Source organism: Oncorhynchus tshawytscha, linkage group LG20 (genome assembly GCF_018296145.1).
Source record: "Oncorhynchus tshawytscha isolate Ot180627B linkage group LG20, Otsh_v2.0, whole genome shotgun sequence".
In the NCBI taxonomy this organism is placed as follows: Eukaryota; Metazoa; Chordata; class Actinopteri; order Salmoniformes; family Salmonidae; genus Oncorhynchus; species Oncorhynchus tshawytscha.
This window is the reverse complement of record NC_056448.1, coordinates 40,234,826-40,251,551: the sequence shown is the minus strand read 5'-3', so window position 1 is coordinate 40,251,551 and position 16,726 is coordinate 40,234,826. Positions and strand designations below refer to the sequence as shown.

The following is a 16,726-nucleotide window of genomic DNA, read 5'->3' as shown; positions in this document are numbered from 1 at the left end:
CCTTATGCTTGCCATTGTAAGAGCATGGTCTCTCTCAAAAAAAAAATTCTGGTTGGTGTTTCTTTGGATTTTCTCCTACCATATCTATTGTGTTATATTCTCCTACATTATTTGAACATTTCTACAAACTTAAAAGTGTTTTATTACTAATGGTACCAGTTATATGCATATCCTGGCTTCAGGTCCTGAGCAACAGGTAGTTTACTTCGGGCACGTCATTCAGGCGGAAATTGAGAAAAAAGGGGCCTAGCCTTATTTTATTTCATAGTTGATTGTGTTTCAAACACACCTACATGTATGGGCACATGATGTCACATGATGGCACAACAGAAGACCTAAGTCAAGATGTCAGCATTCAGGCTGCATCAACGGTCCTGTTTGCACTTTCCCCAAACATCTGATACTTCTGCATTCACTGGTGCAAAAGGATGACTACTTTCATTAAACTCATGTTTTGAATCTTTGTTTGGCACCGTATGCTTTTCCCCCTGCCTTGCTGTACCTTGTCACACAGACAAACCCTATATTCCAATACAATACAACTACTTAATATATTTTAAAAATCATCCGTTTATTAGGTACACCCATCTTGCCTCCAGAACAGCCTGAATTCTTCAGGGGATGCATTCTACAAAGTGTTGGAAACGTTTGTTACTCAATTGGTATCAAGGGAACTAACGTGTGCCAGTAAAACATTCCACATACCAGTACACCAGCCTGTACCATTGATACCAGGCAGGATGGGTCCATGGACTGATGTTACTTACGCCAAATCCTGACTGAGCATGAAGCAACAGCAACCAAGATTTATCAGATCAGGAGATGTTTTTCTACTAAATTTTCCAGTGTTGGTGATCGCGTGCCCACTGGAGACGCTTCTTCTTGCTTTTAGCTTAGGAGTAGAACCCGGTGTAGTCGTCTGCTGAAATAGCCCATCCATGACCAGGATTGACGAGTTGTGCGTTCTGAAATGTCGCTCTGCACACCACTGTTGTACTGCGCCGTTATCTCTCTGTTTGCGGGCCTGCCTGTTGGCTAGCACGATTCTTGTCATTCTCCTTCGACCTCTCGTCAACAAGCTGACTGGATGTTTTTTGTTTGTTGCACCATTATCAGTAAACCCTGGACAAGGTTGTACGTGAAAAGACCAGGAGGGTTGCCATTTCTGAGATACTGGATCATGGGGCGCCTGGCACCGACAATCATACCACACTCAAAGTCACACAGGTCAATCGTTTTGCCTATTATAACGTTCAATCTAACAGTAACTGAATGCCTCGATGCCTGTCTGCCTGCTTTATATAACAAGATACGGACACGTGACTCACTGTCTGTAGGAGCAATTCATTTTCGTGAATGGGGTGGTGTACCTAATAAACTGTCAGGGTAAGTGTATATTGTATATATATTTTTTCTATCTCCGTATATGGTTAATCTGTGTTGACAAATGCATGTGATATCTTAACATGAATTTGATTTTCCTCACATTTCTTTTTCCAATGAGATAGGAGGACCAGGATGTGTATGCTTTCACATTGTAAATACACCATCTTCCTCCTCCTCTTCCTCTTCCTCTCTTACAGCCATGGCGACGACTTGATAGTCACACCATTTGCACAGGTCAGTGCCCATGTGCTCCACTTTCACTTTTGCCCCAGTGGGCAAAACTGATGAAAATGACATCATTAAACCATATAGCAGGTTTTGCCTGCTGGGTAAACCTTTATCATTTTTTAGGACCTGACTCTTACCTCAGTACAAGTTGCTTCAGATAATGTTGAAGGCCGACATGTTTTTGATACACTAAGACATTGTTCATAAATTAAGGACGTTATTGCTGTTGACATGATGTCACATAGTGTCCGATGTGTCCCGCTGTACTCCACCCTGTGTAGGTACTGGCTAGTTTGAGAACGGTACGGAATAACTTTGCTGCACTAACCAACTTGCAACAAGACAGAGCCTCAAACAAGTGAGTATATTCATTGTAGTGTATTGCTAAAATGTATGAGTGAGTGAGTGAGTGAGTGAGTGAGTGAGTGAGTGAGTGAGTGAGTGAGTGAGTGAGTGAGTGAGTGAGTGAGTGAGTGAGTGAGTGAGAGAGAGAGAGAGGGGGGGGTGAGACAGAGACAGACGGAGAGAGAGAGAGAGAGGGGGGGGAGACAGAGACAGACGGAGAGAGAGAGAGTGAAAGGGGGTGAGACAGAGACAGACAGAGAGAGAGAGAGAGAGAGAGAGGAGAGGGGGTGAGACAGAGACAGACAGAGAGAGAGAGTGAGAGGGGGTGAGACAGAGACAGACAGAGAGAGAGAGAGAGTGAGGGGGGGGTGAGACAGAGACAGACAGAGAGAGAGAGAGAGTGAGGGGGGGTGAGACAGAGACAGACCGAGAGAGAGTGAGTGGGGGGGTGAGACAGAGACAAACAGAGAGAGAGAGAGAGAGAGAGAGTGAGGGGGGTGAGACAGAGACAGACAGAGAGAGAGAGAGAGAGTGAGAGGGGGTGAGACAGAGACAGACAGAGAGAGAGAGAGTGAAAGGGGGTGAGACAGAGACAGACAGAGAGAGAGAGAGAGAGAGAGAGAGGGGGGGGGTGAGACAGAGACAGACAGAGAGAGAGAGTGAGAGGGGGGGTGAGACAGAGACAGACAGAGAGAGAGAGAGAGTGAGGGGGGGTGAGACAGAGACAGACAGAGAGAGAGTGTGTGAGAGGGAAAGACATCCCTGATCTAAGCCTTATTTCTCTGTGGCTACCTTTAACAGGCGGTCCCCTATGTGTAACCAACAACCACCCATCACCAAGTCCTCTTTCTCAGGTAAGACCAACACACACACACACACGGTACTGCAACCAAGTGAACTGATATGACAGCGGACCTCTTTCTGTGAACTGACAGTTGCTTTCTTTCACATGAAGATCCTGACTGAACTCTTTCAATCACAAGTGCCATGTAGTGAATTGAATTGACCAACCATTTTCCTCCGTGGGCATCATAGGTAATCTACAAACGTCTTCCAGCGGGCGTTGCAGTAGCATATACAATACCTTTCTGTGTTGTTGTCCAGTAAAATCCGGAAATACGGTTACAGAAGGAGGACTCCACTTCCCAATTTTCTGAGTAAAACTTATGTGCATGGACATACATGTTTTTGGGGCTTTTATTGTCCACTTTGAACTTGGAATGCATGCCTGCGTTTCATTGGGTTTGACGCTGATCCTCTGAAGTGTTTGTATGTGGGAACATTTGCTATTGAGCTGTGCCAGAGGACAATGTTTTGGTTGGCCTCAGTCCAGTGTCGTGTTCATAAGAGCACGCGACAGAAAATGGAAATTAGCATTTCTTATCAGATAAGTCCAGGTAGTCGCTCCTTGTTTACGTCAGTTTTATTCTGTTTGGTGCCTAATGAACAAGACCCAGTCTTGTTGGTTTGTCATATGACAGGGAGCACATCTGACTCGGTTCTGATACAGTGCATCCTGCATCCTTCCTTCATTCCTTGCAATGATTACAGATCTGGATTTGGGAGGTTTGGATTGGTTAATAGGCTTTCCCTTATCCAATCATGTCATGTCAATCAATACCTTGGTGTCTGGTTAGACAGCAAACTCTCCTTCCAGGCTCACATTAAGCATCCCCAATCCAAAATTAATTCTAGAATTGGCTTCCTATTTCGCAACAAAGCATCCTTCACTCATGCTCATCTTGTCCAGGTCGCAGTTGTAAATGAGAACTTGTTCTCAACGGACCCACCTGGTTAAATAAAGGTGAAAAAATATATATACAGTGGGGCAAAAAAGTATTTAGTCAGCCACCAATTGTGCAAGTTCTCCCACTTAAAAAGATGAGAAAGGCCTGTAATTTTCATCATAGGTACACTTCAACTATCGAAGACAAAATGAGAAAAAAAAATCCAAAAAATCACATTGTAGGATTTTTAATTAATTTACTTGCAAATTTTGGTGGAAAATAAGTATTTGGTCACCTACAAACAAGCAAGATTTCTGGCTCTCACAGACATGTAACTTCTTCTTTAAGAGGCTCCTCTGTCCTCCACTCGTTATCTGTATTAATGCACCTGTTTGAACTTGTTATCAGTATAAAAGACACCTATCCACAACCTCAAACAGTCACACTACAAACTCCACTATGGCCAACACCAAAGAGCTGTCAAAGGACACCAGAAACAAAATTGTAGACCTGCACCAGGCTGGGAAGACTGAATCTGCAATAGGTAAGCAGCTTGGTTTGAAGAAATCAACTGTGGGAGCAATTATTAGGAAATGGAAGACATACAAGACCACTGATAATCTCCCTCGATCTGGGGCTCCACGCAAGATCTCACCCTGTGAGGTCAAAATTATCACAAGAATGGTGAGCAAAAATCCCAGAACCACATGGGGGGACCTAGTGAATGACCTGCAGAGATTTGGGACCAAAGTAACAAAGCCTACCATCAGTAACACACTACGCCGCCAGGGACTCAAATCCTGCAGTGCCAGACGTGTCTCCCTGCTTAAGCCAGTACATGTCCAGGCCCGTCTGAATTTGGCTAGAGAGCATTTGGATGATCCAGAAGAAGATTGGGGGAATGTCATATGGTCAGATGAAACCAAAATGGAACTTTTTGGTAAAAACTCAACTCGCCGTGTTTGGAGGACAAAGAATTCTAAGTTGCATCCACTGAACACCATACCTACTGTGAAACATGGGGGTGGAAACATCATGCTTTGGGGCTGTTTTTCTGCAAAGGGACCAGGACGACTGATCCGTGTAAAGGAAAGAATGAATGGGGCCATCTATCGTGAGATTTTGAGTGAAAACCTCCTTCCATCAGCAAGGGCATTGAAGATGAAACGTGGCTGGGTCTTTCAGCATGACAATGATCCCAAACACACTGCCCGGGCAACGAAGGAGTGGCTTCGTAAGAAGCATTTCAAGGTCCTGGAGTGGCCTAGCCAGTCTTCTGATCTCAACCCCATAGAAAATCTTTGGGGGGAGTTGAAAGTCCGTGTTGCCCAGCAACAGCCCCAAAACATCACTGCTCTAGAGGAGATCTGCATGGAGGAATGGGCCAAAATACCAGCAACAGTGTGTGAAAACCTTGTGAAGACTTACAGAAAACGTTTGACCTCTGTCATTGCCAACATAGGGTATAAAACAAAGTATTGAGATAAACTTTTGTTGTTGACCAAATACTTATTTTCCACCATAATTTGCAAATAAATTCATTAAAAAATGTTTTTTCTCATTTTGTCTGTCATAGTTGAAATGTACCTATGATGAAAATTACAGGCCTCTCTCATCTTTTTAAGTGGGAGAACTTGCATAATTGGTGGCTGACTACATACTTTTTTGTCCCACTGTATATGTATGGATCAGTTATAGCCCCATGGTATAAAGGAGAAAAGGCGACATGTTTTAAGTGTTTGGGGACTGTAGTGACTTCTGGGGTGCATTGGTGAGTGATGGTGGTGTTACTATTGGAGTTACATGGTGAGTGATGGCGTTGGTACTGCAACACCAGTACCAGATGTATACAGCAGAGGGAGACAAAGAGCATGTTTTACACATTGGTGCCCTGTTGTGCTTTCTAAAGCGTCTTTAAAGTTGATGAGTCAAAGGGCAGTAATACACTGGTCTTTAAGATTGGTTTCTTGTCTTAACTCAGCAGTTTTTTTCACTCCTGCTTGACTGTAATACAGATTTGAGCTTGAATACCACTTGCCATGTTATTGTAGGGCTATCATGAACATCTAATGATCCCACACTGGTGTCTCTAGCATAGCTGACTGACACAGGACTTGTGACGTTCTAAAGTTTGTGTGTGTGTTTTGTACCCGTGCCATTTCCGTTGTTGCATAATGAAGTTGTATTGGATCTGTAAAAGAAGCCACTGGGAAAAGTAATGGTACCATTCTAGTCCATTAACCAGAATAATCCAGAACCAGCTTGATCCTTGGCACCCGCTAATACTAATTGATTCCACTTGATTATGTGGAGGAGGAGCTCTAGACTAGACTTCACGGCCAAAAGTTGTGAAGGAATCGCGAGCATCTCATTCCAAATTCGTGGGCATTAAAATGGAGTTGGTCCCCCATTTGCTGCTATAACAGCCTCCACTCTTCTGTGAAGGCTTTCCACTAGATGTTGGAACATTGCTACGGGAACTTGCTTCCATTCAGCCTCAAGAGCATTAGTGAGGTCGGGCACTTATGTTGGGCAATTAGGCCTGGTTCACAGTCAGCGTTCCAATTCATCCCAAAGGTGTTAGATGGGGTTGAGGTCAGGGCTCTGTGCAGGCCAGTCAAGTTCTTCCACACCGATCTCGACAAACCATTTCTGTATGGATCTCGCTTTTTTCATGGGGGCATTGTCCTTCTGAAACAGGAAAGGGCCTTCCCAAACTGTTGACACAAATTTGGAAGCACAGAATCGTCTAGAATATTATTGTATGCTGTAGTGTTGAGATTTCCCTTCACTGGAAATAAGGGGCCCAGCCCGAACCATGAAAAACAGCCACAGAAAAGTATTTATCCACCAAACTTTACAGTTGGCACTATGCATTCAGGCAGGTAGCATTCTCCAGGCATCCGCCAAACCCAGATTTGTCCGTCGGACTGCCAGATGGTGAAGCGTGATTAATTCACTCCAGAGAATGTGTTGCCACTGGTCCAGAGTCCAATGTCAGCGAGCTTTACACCACTCCAGGCAACGCGCATGGCAATTTTTAAATAGTTTTTTATTTAACTAGGCAAGTCAGTTAAGAACAAATTCTTATTTACAATGACGGCCTACGAACAGTGGGTTAACTGCCTTGTCAGCTTGGGGATTCCATCTAGCGACCTGTTTGTTACTGGCCCAATGCTCTAACCACTAGGCTACCTGCCACCCCACAAGCCCTCTTATTAAGCACCCGAAGAACAGTTCTTGGACTGAAGTTGGTTCCAGAGGCAGTTTGGAACTCGTAGTCAGTGTTGCAACCGAGGACAATATGATTTTTACGCGCTACGCGCTTCAGCACTCGCTGGTCTCTTACTGTGAGCTTGTGTAGCCTACCACTTTGCGGCTGAGCCATGTGTTGTTCCTAGATGTTTCCACTTCAAAATAACAAATCAAATCAGATGTATTTATGAAGCCCATTTTACATCAGCAGATGTAAACAGTACTTACAGTTGCCCAGGGCAGCTCTAGCAGGGCATCAATTTGACAAACTAACTTGTTGGAAAGGTGGCATCCTATGACCTGTGCCACATTGAAAGTCACTGAGCTCTTCAGTAAGGCCATTCTACTGCCAATGTTTGTCTATGGAGATTGCATGGCTGTGCTCAATTTTATCCACCTGTCAGCAACTGGTGTGGCTGAAATAGCCGAATCCACTCATTTGAAGGGGCGTCCACTTATATAGTGTTTATTTAAATAGCCGCCCTCTTTATTTCCAAGTATACCGAAAATATGTGACCATGTTGCCTAATAACATCAATGCTGATGTTGGGGTTCATTAATGTATATGTGTCAATACTGGTGACCCGAAGACTTACTGTAAGTTTCATTAGATTCATAAAGAGAAATATTATTCTAAGTCAGATGTGTTCATGAATTCATCAGTTGATCATATGTCGCCTTATTCAATTACCATACCCCTGTTGTCTTCCATCAAACAAGGATGAAGACATTTTTTTTTTAAATGTTATCAGCCATCTGAAAAGCAGGGGAAGTGTTCAATTTATGGGGCACCTACATGTCCGTCCCCTATGGTAGTGTTTCCCAAACCTCTCCTAGACTACCCATACACATTACTGGATCTCTTCCAGTACCAGCACACCTGATTCAACTGGTCAACTAATCAGTGATGTGCTACTACTGCAGTCTACATCAAATAAGGGATTGACTAGGGGAACTTTGGTAGAGATATGAGAAACCCAGAGCTAGCTTACTAACTAGTCCGTTAGCTAATTCTACCAAGCACCACTGTTTCTGTGACAATTGCTGTGACAATTGCTTGGGACTCCTGATCCTCTATAGCGCCGGTCCAGGGTTTAGCATGAGCCCTTGCGTTTCCCTGAGAGGGGCGGTCCCGGTGTGTCTCGCTGAGCAGGAGAAGAATGCCATTGACGTCAGAGGAGATGTTGTCAGCAAGGACAGAGGACCCCTGCTTCAAGAGGACCCATGTTTTTAAGCTTCTGAAACCCCCCAGCCCAGCCACTGACTTTCTGCACAGCCATTTGAAGGACACAGAGAGAGAGAGAGAGAGAGAGAGAGAGAGAGAGAGATGCTATTGACGTCAGAGGAGATGTTGCAGCAAGGACAGAGGACCCCTGCTTCAACAGGACCCCTGTTTTTAAGCTTCTGAAACCCCCCCAGCCCAGCCACTGACTGTCTGCACAGCGAGTTAAATAAATACATAGAAAAGGGAAGAGAGATGAGGAGAGAAACAAAGATGGTGATGGAGACACAAGCAAAGGCTATGAGAAAGGGGTGGATCCAGAGAGAAATGCATTTTTGTTTTCTACTCTGTAGCTCTGTAATCCTCTCACTTACTCTTTCATTGTCCATCACATGTCCATCACCACAACCTACAGTTAAGAACAAATTCTTATTTACAATGACAGCCTACCCCAGCCAAACCCAGACAATGCTGGGCCAACTGTGAGACTCCCAATCACAGCCAGATGTGATGCAGCCTAGATTTGAACCAGGTACTGCAGTGATGCTTCTTGTACTGTGATACAGTGTCTTAGACCACTGCGCCACTTAGTGGAGTATATATATATATATATGATGTAGTTACGCTTCTAAACATATTAATGCTGCTATGTGTTGAGTTGTTTTAAGTTGTGTGTGCAATATATATATATATTTTTTTTTTGCACACACAACTTAAAACAACTCAACACATAGCAGCATTAATATGTTTAGAAGCATAACTACGCTCCACCACAAATCTTAGATTTAGAACATTTCCAGATGACTAGAGCATTGTCTGCCCTAATCCAGGATTAGGTAAAAACACAGGGAATATGTGGCTGAGCGGAAATACCCCTACATCATTTCCTAATGAGGATTAATCATGAGGAGGTGCAGCCTGACTGACTACTATTCATAATGCCACTGGCGGAATGCTCTCAGTGACTGTCTGTGTGCATGCTTATGTGTTTGTCATCATGTTTTCTTTGTCTGTTTTCATCGTCAGAACCACAAGTCATATAGTCATATCACTGTTCTAGAATAGGATTGGATAGTTTAAATCATGCCTTAGTGATTACATCAAGGAAGGGAAGAAGGAAGGATGCGAGGTCTTCGAACAGGATATATCCATCAAATTTAACCGTTAGATACTAACCTAACTACAGATATAGGAACAGATTACACTAACTATACACCAACTTTAACCATTGGAGGCGGTTCAGTAGACATCTGACCCTGTATCAGTGGTTAGGGGCTCAGATCTGAACCTGTGACTCCAGTCCAGTCCGTGTAGTCTGTTACTCCAGTCCGGCTCTTCTTGTGTGCTGAGCAGTGTTTTCACAGGAAGCAAGCGTTTTCAACTCATGCTTTTTGAGTCAGCCATCCCTCCTATTGACGTATTGCTTTATCCACAGTCAGACCCGCTTGGACATTTCTCTCCATCTGTCTGACTGTCCATCTGTCTGTCAGAGCAGCGGTCATCGTCATTGTGTCGTCGATGCAGGGAGGACAGGGGATTTGAGACAGAAAATAAACTCAACCGTGGCTCTCTCTCTGTGTGTCTGTGTGTGTGTGTGTGTGTGTGTCTGTGGGCTACGAGTGTGGTTCTCTGTCTTTAGAGGAGGTGTGTGTGTGTGTGTGTGTGTGTGTGTGTGTGTGTGTGTGTGTGTGTGTGTGTGTGTGTGTGTGTGTGTGTGTGTGTGTGTGTGTGTGTGTGTGTGTGTGTGTGTGTTGTGTTTGGGGGGGGTCTTGGCTTTGTCTTAGACTTCTCCTTTGTCGATGACTCCTCATCACGGTAGGCTGAGGAAGTTTTCCTGTTTTTCCTTCTGGATATCCCTGGGAAGAGTGTTGATCGTGTAGAGATGTGTGAGACGGATTTTCCTGCTATCCCAAATCTGGGAATCCTCTGTCCGGACCGTCAAAGGATTTTCGTGTAGGTGTTGGAATCCATGTGTGTTTTTTTGTTTTCAGCTCGTGGAGCATGGGGGCAGCTTTGCTGTGCTTTCCCATCAGGGCTTTTGCAAGGCTGGACTCGTTCTAGTGTGACACTGTGGAACTTCCCCTAGATGTTAGAACTGTGGATTCTAGAACTGTATGTTGTGGATTCTGAAACATCTCACTCTGGATTGTAGAATGGTCCATTGTGGATACCAGAACTACACTCTGTGGAACTTTCTCTTCTTGGGATTCTATAACTACTTCTACTACTACTGTAACTACTCTCTGGAGGACTGAGAGAGGGACTGAAGGGTGATTGTTGACACTTATGAAAGATACTTAGCTACAGCCAGAGACCATCTCAGAGACAAGTATTTTCCCCTGTTCAATATCTCTGTGGGGAAGCTATCATCACCGTAGACACTTTTTGCTCTTCAAGCCCCTCTAACCATGAAGAGTCACCTATGCATCCACTCAGGCAACCCGGGCATTGCACTCGTCTATGGCATCACCACCGACGAAACGCAAGAGATGACGTTGCACACCCCTGTCAAACGCCTCAAAACTGACCACCACCACTCACCATCCCTACCTGTCCCCGTTCCCCTACCCCCTATTCCCCTTTCCTCCGACCCCTGTCTCCCCCCTCCAGAGGAGGCCTACCAGAAGCTGGCCACAGAGACGCTGGAGGAGCTGGACTGGTGCCTGGACCAGCTGGAGACCCTGCAGACCAGACACTCTGTCAGCGAGATGGCCTCCACCAAGGTAGGACCACTATCTACCTAATTATTACTACTAAGACTATCTAGACAATACCACTATCTAACTAATTGTTACTACTCAGACGATCTAGACAATGGGTGAACTGGGTGAACTGCCATAGGTCTGTGGGCATGGCATGGGGAAGTGGATTTAGTTTTGAGATAGAGCTTTACAGTAGACCTACAGGGTCTGGGACCAAGGTCTATGTCTTAAAGTGGGATGGAGAGGACACAGAGTGTGATCGTAAGTGCCCAGTCACCTTCCTCTCTCTGAGCCCAGTTAAACACTTAGATATAAAGAACATCAGCACCATCATGAGATATACAACATAACACAACTACAGCCAAAGGTTATAACTCAAGTTAAAAATCTGACCGTTAATAATAGCCTGCATATGATATTACACCACCCATATGATATTACACCACCCATATGATATCACACCACCCATATGATATTACACCACCCATATGATATTACACCACCCATATGATATTACACCACCCATATGATATTACTACACCACCCATATTATATTACTACTACACCCATATGATATTACACCACCATATGATATTACTACACCCATATGATATTACTACACCACCCATATGATATTACTACACCCATATGGTATTACTACACCACCCATATGATATTACAACACCACCCATATGATATTACACCACCCATATGATATTACTACACCACCCATATGATATTAGCTAATTACCCATATGATATTACTGTACCACCCATATGATATTACCGCACCTATAGGATATTACAGCATCACCCATATGATATTAACCAACCACCCATATGATATTACTTCAGCACCCAAATTATATTACTACACCTACCACCCATATGATATTACCACACCACCCATATGATATTACTATACCACCCATATGATAGTACTTGACCACCCATGTGATATTACTACACCACCCATATGATATTGCTACACCACCCATATGCCATTACTACACCACCCATATGATATACACCACCCATATGATATTACACCACCCATATGATATATTACACCACCCATATGATATTACACCACCCATATGATATTACACCACCCATATGATATTACCACACCACCCATATACGCAGTGCTCATTTAGTGTACCAGACAAAATAATCACAGAACTTAATTTAATCTATGAGTTAAGAAATACTTCCTAGTACAACTGCACTGCACTCAGTACCTTTCACCTATGAGATGTTCTCTTCTTGTCCACAGTCACATGACAGATATGAAGGTTACAGGTGGACATATTGTTGACTATCATGCAGAGGATGAGGTTTGTTCTAAAGCAGAAAACAGTAATACTGCTGGTTGAATCCCTTTGTTAAAATGGGTGTTTCAGGTTGAATCCCTTTGTTAAAATGGGTGTATCAGGTTGAATCCCTTTGTTAATATGGGTGTATCAGGTTGAATCCCATTGTTAATATGGGTGTATCAGGTTGAATCCCATTGTTTATATGGGTGTATCAGGTTGAATCCCATTGTTAATATGGGGTTTTCAGGTTGAATCCCATTGTTTATATGGGTGTATCAGGTTGAATCCCATTGTTAATATGGGTGTATCAGGTTGAATCCCATTGTTAATTTGGGTGTATCAGGTTGAATCACATTGTTAATATGGGTGTATCAGGTTAAATTCCATTGTTAATATGGGTGTGTGAGGTTGAATCTTATTGTTAATATGGGTGTATCAGGTTGAATCGAATTGTTAATATGGGTGTATCAGGTTGAATCCCATTGTTAATATGGGTGTTTCAGGTTGAATCACATTGTTAATATGGGTGTTTCAGGTTGAATCCCATTGTTTATATGGGTGTATCAGGTTGAATCCCATTGTTAATATGGGTGTGTGAGGTTGAATCCCATCGTTAATATGGGTGTATCGGGTTGAATACCATTGTTAAAATTGTGTTTCAGGTTGAATCCCATTGTTAATATGGGTGTTTCAGGTTGATTCCCATTGTTAATATGAGTGTATCAGGTTGAATCGAATTGTTTATATGGGTGTATCAGGTTGAATCCCATTGTTAATATGGTGTTTTCAGGTTGAATACCATTGTTAAAATGGGTGTTTCAGGTTGAATCCCATTGTTAATGTGGGTGTATCAGGTTGAATCCCATTGTTAATATGGGTGTATCAGGTTGAATCCCATCGTTAATATGGGTGTGTGAGGTTGAATCATATTGTTAATATGGGTGTATCAGGTTGAATTCCATTGTTAATATGGGTGTATCAGGTTGAATCACATTGTTAATATGGGTGTTTCAGGTTGAATCACATTGTTAATATGGGTGTATCAGGTTGAATCCCATTGTTAATATGGGTGTATCAGGTTGAATCCCATTGTTAATTTGGGTGTTTCAGGTTGAATCCCTTTGTTTATATGAACATGCTTACAGTACTGCTGTCTTGGGTTATACCACTTCCTACTCAGTCCTTTACATGTGGTTGCTTGTTGATGGTTTTAGATAGCTCTAATCTCCAAGTGTACATCTCTTATGTCTAGGTTATGTACTCCCATGAGTAAATGTTCAATTTATTGTTTAGCTGTGTGTTCTGCCCTGGGAGCAGCTAAGTCAGACAAGCTGCCCCACAGTTGCTCAGATACAGTAGCAGCATGCAGGCAGGCTCTTGGAAAGCTTCTCACTTAGATCCAAAATGTCAGTCGCAGGGAGCCAGTCTCAGGCAGATGTTTTGTACACACGGTAGGCAGGCTACAGTAAATGTACGTGCTGGATAGGGAACCTAAGGGGGCTAGCGTTAGCCTAGCGTTAGCAGCATCCTGCTCTGCTCTCTGCCATGGCTCCGGAGACTTCTCCAGCTGATAACATTGTGATGTCATCAGTATGCTCGACCGTCTCGATGAGGAATGAGGGACAGCATAATGTGTTTCTGTGTGAGTACCAGGAACCTGTTTGTCACGGTGTGTGTGTGTACATCTTCTAGGGAACTGTGTCTGAGAGAATGTGTGTGTAAAGAAGGCTTGTTGCTGTTTTTATTAGGTTCTGGTTTGACCTCTAGCTTGCACACAACTGTTGTTATTCCAGTATGTGTATATGTTGTTATTCCAGTATGTGTATATGTTGTTATTCCAGTATGTGTATATGTTGTTATTCCAGAGTGTGTATATGTTGTTATTCCAGTATGTGTATCTGTTGTTATTCCAGTATGTGTATCTGTTGTTATTCCAGCGAGGGATGCCGTCTGTTGTGTGTGTGTGTGTGTGTGTGTGTGTGTGTGTGTGTGTTGTGGATGTCATTGCTGTGGGACATACAGATGTTGAAAGTAGCAGCCGTGTGTATGGTGAGATGTGTTTCCATGTTTTAAATACAGAAAGACACACATATATATATATATATATACACCTATCAATGCAACACCTTGTATTAGTCAGATTGGAAGATAGAAAAAACATACAGACCAATGTTTTTATAGCTGTGTGTGTGTGTGTGTGCTGCTAGACTAAAGGTCATTGGACCGATGTGTAGACACAACTGGAGATGCCCGTCATGCCACTTAGAAGACACTTTAATGCAAAGCAACTTACATTACAGAGAGTTCAGACATTTTGTTGTACGTGTATGTGATCTCTGCGAGCATTGAACCCATGACCTTGTTAGCACCATGCTCTTATCAAATGTCCACACGTGGACCAGATAGTCCCATGACCCTACTTATTAAATATACAATTCTGTCATTAACAGTCAGTGGTAGAGTTTATTGTTAACCTTTAATTTCTGTATAATACTTCCTGTTTCTCTGTCTGTGTAGGCTCTTTGTGCACCACAAGTGTAGCAGGTAGCCTAGCGGTTAGAGCGCTGGGACAGCAATCCAAAAGGTTGCTTGTTTGAATCCCCAAGCCGGCAAGGTGGAAAAATCTGCCGTTTTGCCTTTGAGCAAGGTAGTTAACCCCTAGAACACCTGCTCCCTGGGCGCTGATGATGTGGATTAAGGCAGCACCCCGAACCTCTCTGATTCATAGGGCATGCATTCAGTTATGCAACTGACTAGGTATCTCCTCTCCTCACCTAGTGTTTAGACATTGTTGTCATTTCTTAAAGCACCTGCACATCAACAATTACATGTTCCCTCTTTTTTCATGCCCTCATGCTTACAGAACTGTGGTGTGTGTGTGTGTGTGTGTGTGTGTGTGTGTGTGTGTGTGTGTGTGTGTGTGTGTGTGTGTGTGTGTGTGTGTGTGTGTGTGTGTGTGTGTGTGTGTGTGTGTGTGTGTGTGTGTGAGAGTTTCTGTACTGACTGTGTTAATGTACAGTATGTGCCCCTGTCCTCTCTCTCTCTCTCTCTCTGTCTCCCAGATGTGTGTGTTTGAGTTATATAATCCTCTTTGACCACAATCAGTCACCTTGTTGTTCAGATGGGGACGGAGGGATTTTCTAGGTACAGATAGAGAGACCAGCCTAAACACTGGTCTCTTTGTACGGAAACACACCAGGGATATCAGCCTAAACACTGGTCTCTTTATACAGAAACACCAGGGATATCAGCCTAAACACTGGACTCTTTATACCGAAACACCAGGGATATCAGCCTAAACACTGGTCTCTTTATACAGAAACACCAGGGATATCAGCCTAAACACTGGTCTCTTTGTGCAGAAACACCAGGGATATCAGCCTAAACACTGGTCTCTTTATACAGAAACACCAGGGATATCAGCCTAAACACTGGTCTCTTTATACAGAAACACCAGGGATATCAGCCTAAACACTGGTCTCTTTATACCGAAACACCAGGGATATCAGCCTAAACACTGGTCTCTTTATACAGAAACACCAGGGATATCAGCCTAAACACTGGTCTCTTTATACAGAAACACCAGGGATATCAGCCTAAACACTGGTCTCTTTGTGCAGAAACACCAGGGATATCAGCCTAAACACTGGTCTCTTTGTGTAGAAACACCAGGGATATCAGCCTAAACACTGGTCTCTTTATACAGAAACACCAGGGATATCAGCCTAAACACTGGTCTCTTTATACAGAAACACCAGGGATATCAGCCTAAACACTGGTCTCTTTATACAGAAACACCAGGGATATCAGCCTAAACACTGGTCTCTTTATACAGAAACACCAGGGATATCAGCCTAAACACTGGACTCTTTATACCGAAACACCAGGGATATCAGCCTAAACACTGGTCTCTTTATACCGAAACACCAGGGATATCAGCCTAAACACTGGTCTCTTTATACCGAAACACCAGGGATATCAGCCTAAACACTGGTCTCTTTATACAGAAACACCAGGGATATCAGCCTAAACACTGGACTCTTTATACCGAAACACCAGGGATATCAGCCTAAACACTGGTCTCTTTATACCGAAACACCACCTAATTCTGAAAGCACCATTGTTTCGTTGTTTATCATTGTTCCTGCAAGTCATGGTAACTCTATGGACTCCCATTCAAGTCCAGGTCTCTAACCCACCAAGGACTAGTCTCCTTGACTGTTATATCACTTTCTCCATCATGATACACTATGTCTGAGGAATTGAGATGTTCAGCTTTGTGTAGTTGATGCCAGTTATTTTGTGGTCATGAGATGGACTTGACACTATTGTAATTGTAGGTCATAAGCATTCTTCTATCTTCCTTGAAGCTTTGACTTCTAAGTCATGCTGTTGTTGGTGGCATTTATTTTGTGTTCTTGGACATGTAGCAAGCTACGTTCGTATTGAAGCCAGAGATGGGAGAGCTGTGCTCAACTTAATTGTAATTGTAGATATAAGCATTTTTCCTTGAGACTTTTACAGTTGCTTATTTTGGTCTAAATG

At 43.3% G+C, this 16,726-nt stretch overlaps 1 protein-coding gene across 12 annotated transcripts in view; it reads left to right on the top strand.

Annotated features, from left to right (window-relative positions):
• The window catches only part of LOC112236036 (cAMP-specific 3',5'-cyclic phosphodiesterase 4D-like), a 372,033-nt gene that overhangs the window by 322,827 nt on the left and 32,480 nt on the right, over window positions 1-16,726 (top strand). For all 12 annotated transcript variants that reach the window (XR_006079477.1, XM_042302645.1, XM_042302646.1 and 9 more), the window contains 4 exons: window positions 1,584-1,620; window positions 1,896-1,972; window positions 2,761-2,813; window positions 10,774-10,886. Coding sequence is in view for 11 of the 12 variants with exons in the window: in XM_042302645.1 (XP_042158579.1) it covers window positions 1,584-1,620; window positions 1,896-1,972; window positions 2,761-2,813; window positions 10,774-10,886 (280 nt within the window). In the remaining variant the exon portion in view is untranslated. The remainder of the gene's footprint in view (window positions 1-1,583; window positions 1,621-1,895; window positions 1,973-2,760; window positions 2,814-10,773; window positions 10,887-16,726) is intronic.